This window comes from Phasianus colchicus, chromosome 14 (assembly GCF_987193195.1).
Source record: "Phasianus colchicus chromosome 14, bPhaCol1.hap1.1, whole genome shotgun sequence".
Taxonomy (NCBI): Eukaryota; Metazoa; Chordata; class Aves; order Galliformes; family Phasianidae; genus Phasianus; species Phasianus colchicus.
Window position 1 is genome coordinate 18,025,503 of NC_143449.1, and position 12,318 is coordinate 18,037,820.

At 45.8% G+C, this 12,318-nt stretch overlaps 1 protein-coding gene across 3 annotated transcripts; it reads left to right on the plus strand.

Annotated features, from left to right (window-relative positions):
* The first annotated feature begins 48 nt into the window (after window positions 1-48).
* Window positions 49-12,253, plus strand: LOC116229586 (rho-related GTP-binding protein RhoG-like). 3 transcript variants are annotated; one of them, XM_090150430.1, is made up of 4 exons: window positions 49-189; window positions 640-771; window positions 6,060-6,130; window positions 8,001-12,253. In XM_090150430.1, the coding sequence occupies exon 4, from the start codon at window positions 8,022-8,024 to the stop codon at window positions 8,595-8,597; it is 576 nt and encodes a 191-aa protein (XP_090006556.1). In that variant the 5' UTR covers window positions 49-189; window positions 640-771; window positions 6,060-6,130; window positions 8,001-8,021; the 3' UTR covers window positions 8,598-12,253. The 3 variants fall into 3 exon arrangements, with proteins under 3 accessions (XP_090006556.1, XP_090006557.1, XP_090006558.1); XM_090150431.1 differs by lacking the exon at window positions 6,060-6,130; XM_090150432.1 differs by lacking the exons at window positions 49-189; window positions 6,060-6,130 and having other exon boundaries at window positions 405-771.
* Window positions 12,254-12,318: the final 65 nt, after the last annotated feature.

Here is a 12,318-nt window from a genome sequence, read left to right on the forward strand (position 1 = left end):
CATTTCCCCGTCCCCGGAGCCATCGAGATGACGCCGCTCAACCAGAGCGTCCCCATCTCGTATCGAGCGCCCCCTTGCGGAGCCGCCGGTGTAACGTTGCGCTTGCGCGTTGCGCATGCGCGCGGCGGGGTGCGGCCGGTTCGCGGGTTCGCCGCCCCGTGAGCAGCGCGGCCGCCGGCGGCGCGTGAGGTGAGCGGGGAGCGGCGGCGGCCGCGCGGTGCTTCCGCTCGTCCGGTCCTCGCCGCGAAGGGGCAGCGAGGCCTTTAGGGCCGTTTTACCTCGTGGCCGTGGGGAAGGACGGAGGGCGGGAGGCGGCCGCTGTCAGCGCGGGGCCGGCCGTTCCTCGGGGCGGCGCCGGCTGAGGGGCGGCGGGAGCGGCTCCGAAACGCGGGGTTGGGGGGGGGGGAAGCGGGCTGCGGGCCGGGGGGCGGATCGCTGAAAGCGGGGGGTTTGCGCGGAGGGGAAGCGGACGGAGCTGCGGCGTTTGGGAGCCGCTCGCAGCCTCCGGCCCGGTTTCCTGCCCGGCGATGTGCAGGAAGTGCGGGCGGCACCGCGCCGCTCCGCTCCGCCGCTTTTTTCCCTCTCGGCGGGGCCGCGCCGCGCTCATCGCGCTGCCGATTGCGGGCCGTTCCTTCGCAGGGCCGCGGAGCTGAGCTGAATTTCGGTCCCTTCGCACCGACCGGCGGCGTTGCGGCTCCGTGAGGAGATCGAAGCGGGAGAGAAGCGCGGCCTCAACGCGCCCTGCCGGCACGGAGCGCTGGCTGCTTTCAGGTATTGTCCCAACAAAGGAGCTCTGTGGTGAGCGTAACTCAATCTTTTAAACTCCTAACCCCCGGTCTTTACGTGCTGCTGTTCGTTTCTGCGTGCCCTCTGCTCGCTGCGTGCATCCCGCGCTCCCTGTGCCTGCTCTAAGTGCCTCAAGTCTTCTCTGCTCTGCAGGCACGAAGACCTGCCTGCTTTGTCGCTGTTCACGTATGTTCAGCTTTGCGTAGAGAACTCGTGGCTGGGAGGCATTATTTGTCATTTTGGCTTTTCCATTCAAAAAAGGAGCTTTGAAGTGTTCTCCGTCAGCGGAACCTTATGGAGATGTTGGAATGAAGTCTGTGGTTTGCAATTAGTAGGAAGAAAGTGAATTAAGAAAGTTAGGGAGTGTACAGAGGGGAGGGGAATCAACTCTTTGAAAGGGTAGATAACAGCAGGACAAGGGGAAATGGTCTTCAGTTGAAGGAGGGGAAATTCAGGTTGGATGTCAGGGAGAAATTCTTTACAGAGAGAGTGGTGAGGTGCTGGAACAGCTGCCCAGAGAGGCTGTGGATGCCCCGTCCCTGGAACTGTTCAAGGCCAGGTTGGATGGGGGCCCTAGGCAGCCTGGTCTAGCATTAAATGTGGAGGTTGGTGGCCTTGCCTGTGGCAGGGGGTTGGAGCTTCATTATCCTTGAGGTCCCTTCCAACCCTGGCCATTCTGTGATTCTGCGCAGTTTGATTTGCTTGTGTGATGAGGTGGTGATTCTTCCACAGTGCTGAATGTTGTCATGCTGTTTGAGGCCGTGTGTTAAAGAAGTTTCACGTTTGCAAGAGGAGTATTTTCTGTCTCTGCTTTGCAGACCTAATTGTGTAGGTCTGATGGATGGCTGAGAGCTTCCTTTGTCACTTGGAACCTCTGCTGACTTTTTAGAAGCGCAGCAGCGGATGCAAACGAGTGGCAGATACTGCAATACTGTAGCCGTGATCAAACACATGCTTACTGTGTGCTTTAACTTGTGCCTTAGTTGTATCAAGGCTATTTAAAGAGACTTCTGAAGGCTACTGCTGATTGAGCAAGGCCGTTTTGTTTGTTTGTTTTACTTCCCTGTGAAATTTGAGGGTGGAGGAGGAGGAGAAACAGAGAAAACAAAGGAAAATCAAGGAGGTTTGAGTGCCTTTTTTTAAGGAAAAAGGCCAGGTTTTCCCAGTGGATGCATTTCCCCTCTGATACAGCAGTGGCTTTCTTCCAGCTTTCCTTCAAAATAAAATGTTTATGCTCTGTCATGGAATGCCAGGTGACAAAAGATGATAGGAAAGCAGACGCCGTGTTGCTGTTGTTTGTTTTTCCCCACCTTAAATCAAAATGAGGGAAGCTGTAACTGGATGTGTTCTTCGTCCGGCAGCGTGGTTGGTTCTCCTCACCCAGTTGGTCTCTGAGGCCTTTTTCTTTTTCTTTTTAAACCACCTGTAATGAATACATCTACAGAGGGTGGAAAGGATGATAAACTGCTCACTTCTCCTGAGCTGCGTGAAGCCAGCAGTCCTGGTCTTACACCTTTATCATGAAGCACATCACTCATACGTCTTTAAATACATTCTGAAAGGCACTTGTGGCAAATCCATGCTTTTGTATGTGGCTGCAGGAGGAAAACCATTTTTAATACCCTGCAGCTTCTGATTATGGCAGGATGCATTTTGTTTTCGTATAGTGGGGATTTAGATATCCACAGATGTTCTGGTTTGTAATTCCTGTACAGCTGCACCTCAGCACAGTGTTATTTCACAGCTGTGCTGCTGTTTTATTGGCTTGCTTCTAATGAACTGCAATCTTGGCTCCATGGAACTTAAGCTCGTTGATATTTGGTTGCTCATGTCATGTGCCCATAAAATTTGTATTGTAAAGATATTGATGTATTGAGATTTGTGTGCTTGAGGTGCTCAAACAGCTCATGTGGAACAAAGTTACAAAGTTTTCTCCATGGTTCCCTAAGAAATGCTGATTGCAAAGCTTATATCTCATCCCTGGAAAACAAACAAACAGCAGATAATCCAATTCCAGCCTAATTTGATGGGGGTATTAATCTTCAAAATGTTACATGGAAGGTTTTGAGTAGTTTCTTTTGGTTTTGAAACCTCTCTGTGTGTGTGTATAAAGAAGAGGAAGGCCTTTGCAGTGTCTGCACTGAAAGAAGAAACAGTGGTAATTGTGCTCGTGTTAGATGCCAGCAATGTGTGCGTGGAACTGAACCTGAAGGTGGAGAACTGCAGAAAGCAAGCTCCCTTGGTTCTGCTGTGCACAGAACAGGCTCGTGGGCTGCAGGCTCCTGCTGCACTGCTGAAATCCTCACCTGCTTCGTGTTTGCCCCTCTCTGTTCTTGCTGTGTTGTGTGTCCAGGTAAATGGGAGGACAGAAAGCAGCGTGAAAACTTTGAAAGGCATTCAGAAGTCCAAGTAGGTCATTCATTGCTGAAGCAATGGTCAGGGCATTAGGGATGAGATCTCCTATTTAGCCTCTTTTTCACTCTTTCTTGGCATGCATGCTGAAAGTTTGGCACTTGTCCACTTGTTTGGCGCTTGCCTGAAACAATGGAGAGTAAACTGAGCTGTTATGGAATAGGAACACAGCCTTGATGAGGCTGCTGAAAGCCCCTTTATCCCTCCTGTCAGAGCGGGTGGCTAAGTCACACAGATCAGAAATCTTACAAACTCCTTTGCATGGGTGAGGATGGTAGGATATAGTTTCAAGCTGCCTTGTTCTCCCGGTTCACTGCTGAAAGGTTCTCCCTGATTTCTCCTATGGACAGCATGAATCATCTCCGATCTAGTTTGTGTTACTGGAAGATGAGCAATTAAGTTGTTTAGATTTCTGGACTTCTGCTTGCTTCTGATAACACAGTATCAGAAAACAGGGAGGGATTGAGCAAAGGTGATGGCTGAATAGAACAAAGCAGCTCAGGGCAGGCGACCTCTGCTGTACTCCAAGTGCTTTTTCTGCACGTGGTTTGGCCAAAGTAGGGCCCGTCTAAACAGAAAAGAGGAGTTGAAGACCTGACAAGCTCTATGAAAATGAGGTTATCAAAGGGCAATGATCGAAGTTAAATCCACCCAGAAGAGGCATTCGGCGTTAAGGCAGCGAGGGCAGAGACATCCTGCTAAGAAATAGTTCCCCATTCCGAGAATTTTTCAAAGTGCAGGAAGTATTAAAAAAAACTGTAAGTCTAGAAAGCCCCAAAAGAGCTCAGGTTCTTCTTTATTCTCTTTTGTCATTTATTTTTTTTCTCCCTTCTCTCACTGGAGAGGGAATTTCTTTCAGAAGTACTGAAGAGAAGGTCTAGAAGTTGTTTCTTTCCCTCAGCAATGTTTTGATGTAGCATGAAGTTCAGTGATGTTGCTTATGGTGGCAGTGGGGATGTGGAGCCCAGGGAGTGAGTTTCCCCAGCAAGTGTCCCACGTTACAGGAGCAGAGCTGTCCTCACTAACGATGGCAGAGAATGTGGAATGAGGTCAGAACAGCTCTGCAGACAATGCCTCAACACGCAGATTGAGATCTTGCACATTCCAAAGGAGGCACCAGGTGTGCAGACACACAGCTTTGCTGTATCCTCTGAGAAGAAAACTAACCTGACCTGGAATGCCAGTTTGGAAATTCAGAGACACTGATGAAGAAGAAAGAAAGAACTCATCTGTGTGCTTTTGTACAGCGCTGCTTTGTGGGGTGCTGGATTTCATGTTTGTTTTCTTGATTTCTTCACAATGATTCCCATTCTGCCATAACTGTTAGGACTCTTCGTGTTCTGATGATCTCCTGCCTGAGCTGTAATCAAGGTGCGTCCTCTGGCACGATGAAGCAACCAGAATTACTTCTCTCACTACTTTGGACTTTCTGTTGACTCCTTTCCCTTGCCAAGTAACCTTTAAACTTCACTTTGAAGCTTGTGCCTAACTTTCTGTTTCTATATTTTGAGCCCTATTCTGAGCCTTGCTTATGATGTGTTCATCTGTATTTCCACCCCCTCTCCCCCCCTTTTTTTTTTTCAGTTCTCCTTTTTTACCCACTGTATGAGGAATTTCACTCTCTCTACACCTGCTCACAGCCTGCAGCTTTCTCAGTGGTGTCAGCTGCCTTCTACATTTTCTTTTGCTTAATTTCTCTGAATTCAGTATTTTACTGCTAATTCCTGTACCTTGGTCTGCGTTTGTTTCTCTGTCTGCAAATGCCACACACGATTCCTTTCAGCTAAGAGGACTTGAAAGGAGCCCTGCAGGGACGCATACTTAAGAGCCCACAGGTTCTTTAATCACCTTTGTGTAATTCATACTTAGCCTGGTGCTTTGGCACATTTGCATGGAGTTGCTTCCTGTTCCAACTGTTGCTCTCCTAAAAATTAAAGCTCTAATCAAGTAATTCAAGCAATTAATGCAATAAGAGCATTCATCCTCCCAGCTTTTTGTTACCTTACCACTGCGTTCCAAACTGAAAGCTCCAATGACCTCTTAAATAAAGACCCAACAAAAATCATCTTTGATTTGAGAACTTTTTAAACGAGATTGAATCAGGCTATTCATGTAACGACAGCATGAGGTGACGTGACATCATGGTGCACCAGTATTTGAAACTGCCTATGTTGTGTTTTCACTACTGGCGCGGTGACCTTCTGCAGTATCAGCGTCTGCTGCGGGCAGATCATGATGCAATTCTGGGCTGCCTGGCCTTCCTGTGAGACATTCTGTTTGAAAATGAATAGGTGAGCCCTCGGGGGAGCTCGTGGTTTGTGTTTCAGAAAGAGCAATAGCAGCAATGGGGCTCCTCTGCTCTGTGGTTCGTTTCCACCGTTCCCCCGCTGCCTTGGCTGCACCAGAGCTGCTGGTACTGCTCGGTACAGCGGATGGCAGCACTGCTCAGCCTTCCCGGGTCACTTCAGAAGGTGGCATGCTGCCTGCTGGGCTGGGACACGGCCCTGGGGATGTGTGAGGGCTGTGATGGTGACCAGTGTGTCAGAGCAGATTGTGGTCTGCCCACAAGGGGGAGCGGAAGCTGAATTAGGACAGTGGGCTACAGCTGCATGGTTAGGTACAGCAGTGTTATGGCATTCAGATACAACCCTTTTCTTTTCACAGTTGTGCAACACTTTGACCCTCTGTGCTAGGAGCAGTGTTCAACCTATTTGTGGTAACATGCTAAAAATGTTTAATTTCTAATGCTTACAGCAGTTTTATTTTTAAAAGACTTTTAACCTTGGGTTTTGCAAAATGCACTGAATGTTTTTAAGCCTCTAATTTGACAGATTTTACTTTTTTTTTTTTTTTCCTTCTAGCCCCATTAAATGAAAATCTTGGTGCAACTGACTGGGAATAATATATGCAGTCCTGCTGTTGGCTCTTGCTGGTCAGTGCTGTTCTTCTTACTGATTACCTTTACAATTTCAAATTGTGTGCATATTTCTTTACTTTTGACTGTAGCCTTGAAGTGGGGTGACCATTGTTTTTGATGTATGATGAAATGCACACGTATGCTTTTCTTCCAAAGCACAGAAGTACCTGCCAGATTACATTTCAGATAATTCATGATGTTTTAAGAGTTTCATTCCTGCCATTTTCAAAAAGGAAAAACTGCTTCCATGTCATCCTCCTGCTTGTTTCTTCCAATCCCATCACATATCCTGCTGAGCCTTTCTGGTGCAAGGTTTCTGTGCTGCTTCCAATAGCCAATTGTTTTTTGAATAGCAAGTATGTACATATTGATACCTCCCTAAGCACTGTATGTTGTGGTAACCAAAGTCAGTATCACTCTCCAGAGTTGCCTGTTGCAGTGCCAAAGCTTAAGGCAGTTTATTTCCAGCTAGCACAGAGGAATCATGTGTGCTCCCAGTGGGAAGATAGCAGTATATAGGTACAGACTGTGTCAGAAGGGACAAAGCTAGATTTAATAGTAACAAGCTGTTGATTTGTTTGGATGGCCTTGAAGGGGAGGTTGGAGGGAAGGAATTTTGTGATTATTTTTTTTATTAGTGAAGTACTTGACTTGCTTATTTTCACACATTCCCTGCGCTGTGTGGATGCTGTTGGAGCTGTGATTTTTCTGGAATGTGCAATATATTTCCTCCCACTATTTGTTTGTTTGAAGCAGCATATTTAGTGCTGGTTGTGTGTTGGGGATTACTGATAGTACCCCAAAGGCATTTGGGTGAGAAGGCAGATGCAAGTTCTTTCTTGCTCAGGCGAGCAGTGGAAGCTCCAGCACAGAAATGTGCAGCAAATGACTGTGCTTGTAGGTGTTCCACAGTGCTTATGTACAAGTACATGAAAGTTCCTGTAATAAATGCTTAGAATGAGTTGAGGTTTAGGCTGCATGCCTTTAATGATGAAACCTGCTCTTTACATATCAGAAACAGGATAAGAAAGCCTTTAAGGGACATGTATCTCAAGAAACATTTCCACAGCCTGCCCAGGAAGGCTGTTTGATTGCTGGTCTTTTATACAATGTGTTTTTTCTAATACTCCATATAAGCTTTCTTTATTTTACTTCAAGCCTATTAAGTTTAAGTGCTTGTTCTGTCACCAATTAGAGAGAATAATCTGTTCTTGGCTTCTTTGGAAAAATTCTTGATGTACACTAATCTGGATACCATTTCTTGTTATATTTCAAAAACCAGCTTTTCTTGTGTATGCTACTGCTTGAACTTCTCATCCTGAATAATGCAGTTTCTTGAGGTCTGACTGATTGTGAGTTGAGTGAATTACTGTAGTAAACAGTAACAGTGCAGCCCAGCAACTGTTGTCTTGGCTTATTCCACCATTTTTGGACTTTTCTTTGTGATAAACTGACTGGAAGTGGAGTGTGTAGGCAATAAGTGTCAATGTAGAGTGTGTGTGGATAGACTTACCAACAACAAGAGAGCATGTTGTTACAGGGCCCGAGGCCACACTCCTTTTCTGCTTGCAGGTACTTCCCAAGGACTTGTCTCTTTTGCCTGTGGGAAACTGTCTGCTCATAAGGCAAGACTGTGGGAATTTGGCTAATTTGTACTTCTGTGGTTGGAAAGCAGCCAGTTGTCACAGAGCTTTCAACTTGTTGCATCTCTGTTTCACTACTGTCTTCCTGGCCTCTGAGCTCTTCATTATGGCTTCCGAGGCACTGAGCGTGTCTGGCTGCGATAAGAAGTTGGTAGTGATGTTAAAAACACTTGCAAAAGCATCTATTTAAAATGACTTTCGTTCAGTGTGCTTTTCCTAACTTGTTTTCTTGCTTTGTGCAGGACTTTGTAGCTGGGTAAAGAATGCAGACTATAAAGTGCGTAGTTGTTGGAGATGGCGCCGTGGGAAAAACTTGTCTTCTCATCAGCTACACCACCAATGCCTTCCCAGAAGAGTACATCCCTACTGTGTTTGACAACTACAGTGCCCAAATGACTGTCGATGGCCGGACGGTTAGCCTGAATCTCTGGGACACTGCAGGCCAGGAGGAATACGACCGTCTGCGCACGCTCTCATATCCTCAAACCAATGTGTTTGTCATCTGTTTCTCCATTGGCAGCCCGTCTTCCTATGCAAACGTGAGGCACAAGTGGCATCCTGAAGTTTCTCACCACTGTCCTAATGTTCCCATTCTTTTAGTTGGCACGAAGAGAGACTTGAGAAACGACCTGGAAACAGTTAAAAAGTTAAAAGAGCAAAGCTTGGCTCCCACTACCCCACAACAGGGGACTTCGCTGGCTAAACAAATTGGAGCAGTCAAATATTTGGAGTGCTCAGCATTGAATCAGGAGGGTGTTCGGGAGGTGTTTGCTGAAGCTGTGCGTGCAGTTCTTTATCCTGTGACAAAGAAGAACACAAGGAAATGTGTCTTATTGTAGTTACCTCGGCTGATGGATGCTCAAAGTTGAATAGTGACTAGAATTTTGGAGGGCTTTTTAACGTGTTAAATTGAAGATTTGCATCTTGCACTAACAGCTCTAAGCAGAAACGGTTTATGCAAAGAATATTCTTGCAGTCTTATTGCTTCAGGGAAACTGAAACAGAACTTTTTTTTTTTTTTTTTTTCCCAGCAGAGAGGTCAAATATATACTTAAGTTCTGAAGTTCCAGTCTCCAGCTTCTCCAGGGGTCACTTGGCTTCTGTTCTTACTTAGTGGAGGGAAACAAAGGAAGGGACTTCTCTGAAGCCCAACTTCTTTACTTTATAGCCACCAGTTGTTAGATTTGCTGGAAAGCACAAGTTCTGATAACTTTGCTTTAAGTCTAGGTGCTGTTTTTCCCATTTCTTATTTACAGATCAAACTGGTTTGACAAATAGAAGCCTGGCATTTGTTGTAATTTGCCAATTCAGAACTTGAAAACAATTTGTTTACATACAAAAATGCCAGAAATATTACTGAGATTCACCTTGAAGTGAACTGTGATCATTTATGTGAAGAGTTAACAGAGATCTAATCCAATAAGCAAAGACCTAGGCAACACCTGCAAGTATTTTGTTAATAGAAGCAAATTCCTATTGTAAGGAACTTAGGATAATGATGAATCACTCAAATGAGAGATTTTAGTGCTGTTGAAATGGAGAGCAGATTAGGTGCAAGCCTTCCATAATCTCCTAAACCAAGTTAAGGTTTTATTTCACTCTTCAAACAGACTTTACACCCTGAGAATAAAGTTAAAATTATCTTCCTGGGCTGACTGAGATAGTTGAGATGACACTTATTCTCAAAGTGAGTTTTTTCAGTGTGATTCTGCTCTCCCTTTGATGATTCCCAGAGACTCGGGTACAAACCCATTTGTTCTTGAAGAGTTCATTGTTTCACTTTATCTTCTTGGAGTCACCACCTGACATTTCATAGCAAATCCTTGTGTTCTTTTTTTTTCTTTTCTTTTTTTTCTGGGAGATCATTGACAGAAAATGTGGAGGTTTCTGTTTACAGGGAACAGAAACATGGGTTTTTTTTCTAACAGTTCCAGTTAAGTTTGCCATGGTTAGTGAGTCACTGGATAGATTTACCTGGGCAATTTTCTCCCCCCTGCTGGGTAACCAGTTAGTATAAACTGTTTTAATGGAAGTTCTATTTATGTACTTCTCTAACTTTCTCTAGCAGCTCTTGTGAGTGGCAGCTGGCTGTGATTTTCAGGATGTACACTGTTAGTTGTGTGTGATTCTGGGACCAGCTGAGGAGTGAGTGCATGAAACCTTCCTTAGTCTTAACCTTAGAGCTTGGTGGCATGAAAGCAGCATGCTTCAAAGATGCTTTGTATGAAACCAGTGGTGCTGGACTGGGCTTTGTTGTCTGAGGTTGACAGTGCTGTCTTTGTCCAGATGCAGCCTCCATTGGTCATTCAGAACTTGCATCCTTGTGATTCTCACACATGCGAAACTGCACTGTGTATATCCTGGGCAGGAAAAAAAAAGCCTAATTTTAGCAAGAGAACAGGAAATATATCAACAAGGTTATTAGGGATCTTGAGTTAATCTGACCTTGCTTTATCTGATACCAAAAAAAAACCAAAAACCAACCAATCAAAACCCAGAACAAGGGGTAGATATGTTCATATTTGTGCCCTAATTCCCCTCTCCGAAGAGGATGTGCCTTTCTTCAGCTGGTGTAACTGATGCTGACACTAACTGCAACTCTTAAGTATCTATTTGCTCATACAAATACTGCTTCAGCAAACTGCAACCCCATAGGTAGCAACTGCAGTTAACCCAAATGTATGTGGCTGGTAAAGCACCACTGAGTTCCTAACATTGGTAGGCAACACCCAGTTGCCTGTCATGCATGAATGTTTGCAGAAACCTGGAGACTTCTGCGTGGTTTTCTTCACCAGGTGTCGTTGTCTGGGATGTCTGTGCTCCTTTTGCACTTGCAGAAGTGCTGTTCCAGATGTGGCTCTGCCTGCAGGAGGGAGCAGGAGTATTTCCATCAGGTGACCTCTACTCACCACGTTCTGCCTGTTAGTAGTAGGCCTTTAGCGTGGGCTTGACGTGCTGGCAGCAATTAATCCTGTGCCTTGTAATGCAAGATTATTTTCTGTAGGTAAATTTCAGTAACTGAGTAAATAGAGTTTATCATGTTTAAAATATATTTATTTAAGCCAGTGCACATGTCTTTGTAATGCTGGTCAGGCCTTTATCATCAGTCTAGTTATCTTGGTGCAAGCCCGTAACCTTTGCTTAACTCAGATGTACTTTAACAACTTTGTGATATGTTTTAACTGCTCTTAAATAGGCTTTTAATGTCCACAACAGGCACCTCTTTTTATTTGCAATTTTGTACTGAAGCTACTACTGTTTTTTAGAAGTTTTTACTTTTTTGACGTACTGAAATCTCTTAGTTCTGCTATTCGTGGCTGGGTGGCAGTCACTGTGCAGGTGAGGAGCTCTGGTTGCACACAGCCCATTTCTGTGGGCTCGCAGAGCAGCCGTCCTGGTGTGAACTGGAAGAGGGTATGGTGTGCTGAAATCCTCCTGCTTAACCAATTCATTTCAATGGGTTACGTTATTGATGATGCTATTCTGGAACGCTCTATCCCCATCTAGATCACTTAATGAAAAGATTGCACAGCAGTACTGAGGAGGTGGACACAACGGCGGTGGAACTGAGCAGAAAGTGAACTTGGAAGGACTTCAGAGACTTTTTCCGGATTTCAGAGTACCTCAACAGCAGTCCTTTAGGTGCCTTGCATGTCTGTGCCTTCCTGTTGGGAGCAAAACTCCTGCTGGTTGACAGCTCGTTATTCCAGCATCTCTTCTTCATGAGAATGACCTCCAGCAGCACACAGATGCACTGAGCTTTTCCATTCAGTGGGCATTGTCTCCGTTTAGGATCTTTCTTTTTTTCTTCCTCCACCTCTTGGTGCATTTTATTGTACGTAGTGCAGTGCTTCAGTCTACAATCCATTCCCTCAGCTCCTCAGGCGTTATTTTTCCTGTGGACAGCTGACAACCACATCTCACACAATCACACGGCTGCGCCCTGTTGGCAGCAGGTCGGGATACCCCAAATTGAGTTTCCCACACCATTCAAGATTTGTGTTTACTTCATGGAAACGCTCTCTGAATGCCATCACTCACCAAGAGGCTTCGTGTCAGAAGACCAATTTTAGTCTTTCAGCTCGCAAATCATTCCTTTAACACTCAGCATCCTTGCAGTACAGCTGTGGCCGTGCACGCCGCCTCCAGCAGCTCAGCAGTCGCGCTGTTCTGAGGGCGTTCGGATGGAGAAGTGCTTTCTTGGTTTACAGCCGTAGCTCTTTCTGTGGGAATTATGCTAGAGCAGCCTCACTGCTTGAGTGCTAACCCCGCTCTGCGGGACCCCGGTGCTGCGCTGGGCTCGCCTGGAGGAGCGGGTGCTGCGGGCTGGCCGTGCCCCGGCCCCGCGCCTCTGCGTCTGGTACTGATACATACACTGGCGACTTGATTTTATACTATAAAAGGATTTGTATTACAGCTAACAGTTTTAAAAGATTTTTCGTTTTTAAATTATGCAAGAAAAAAATTAAATGGTAATAAAGACCTTCCTCATCCATCTGGCTCGTTCGTTCGTTCGTTCGTTCATTCATTCTCCCTGTTCGGAGGTCTGCGCGGCGCGGC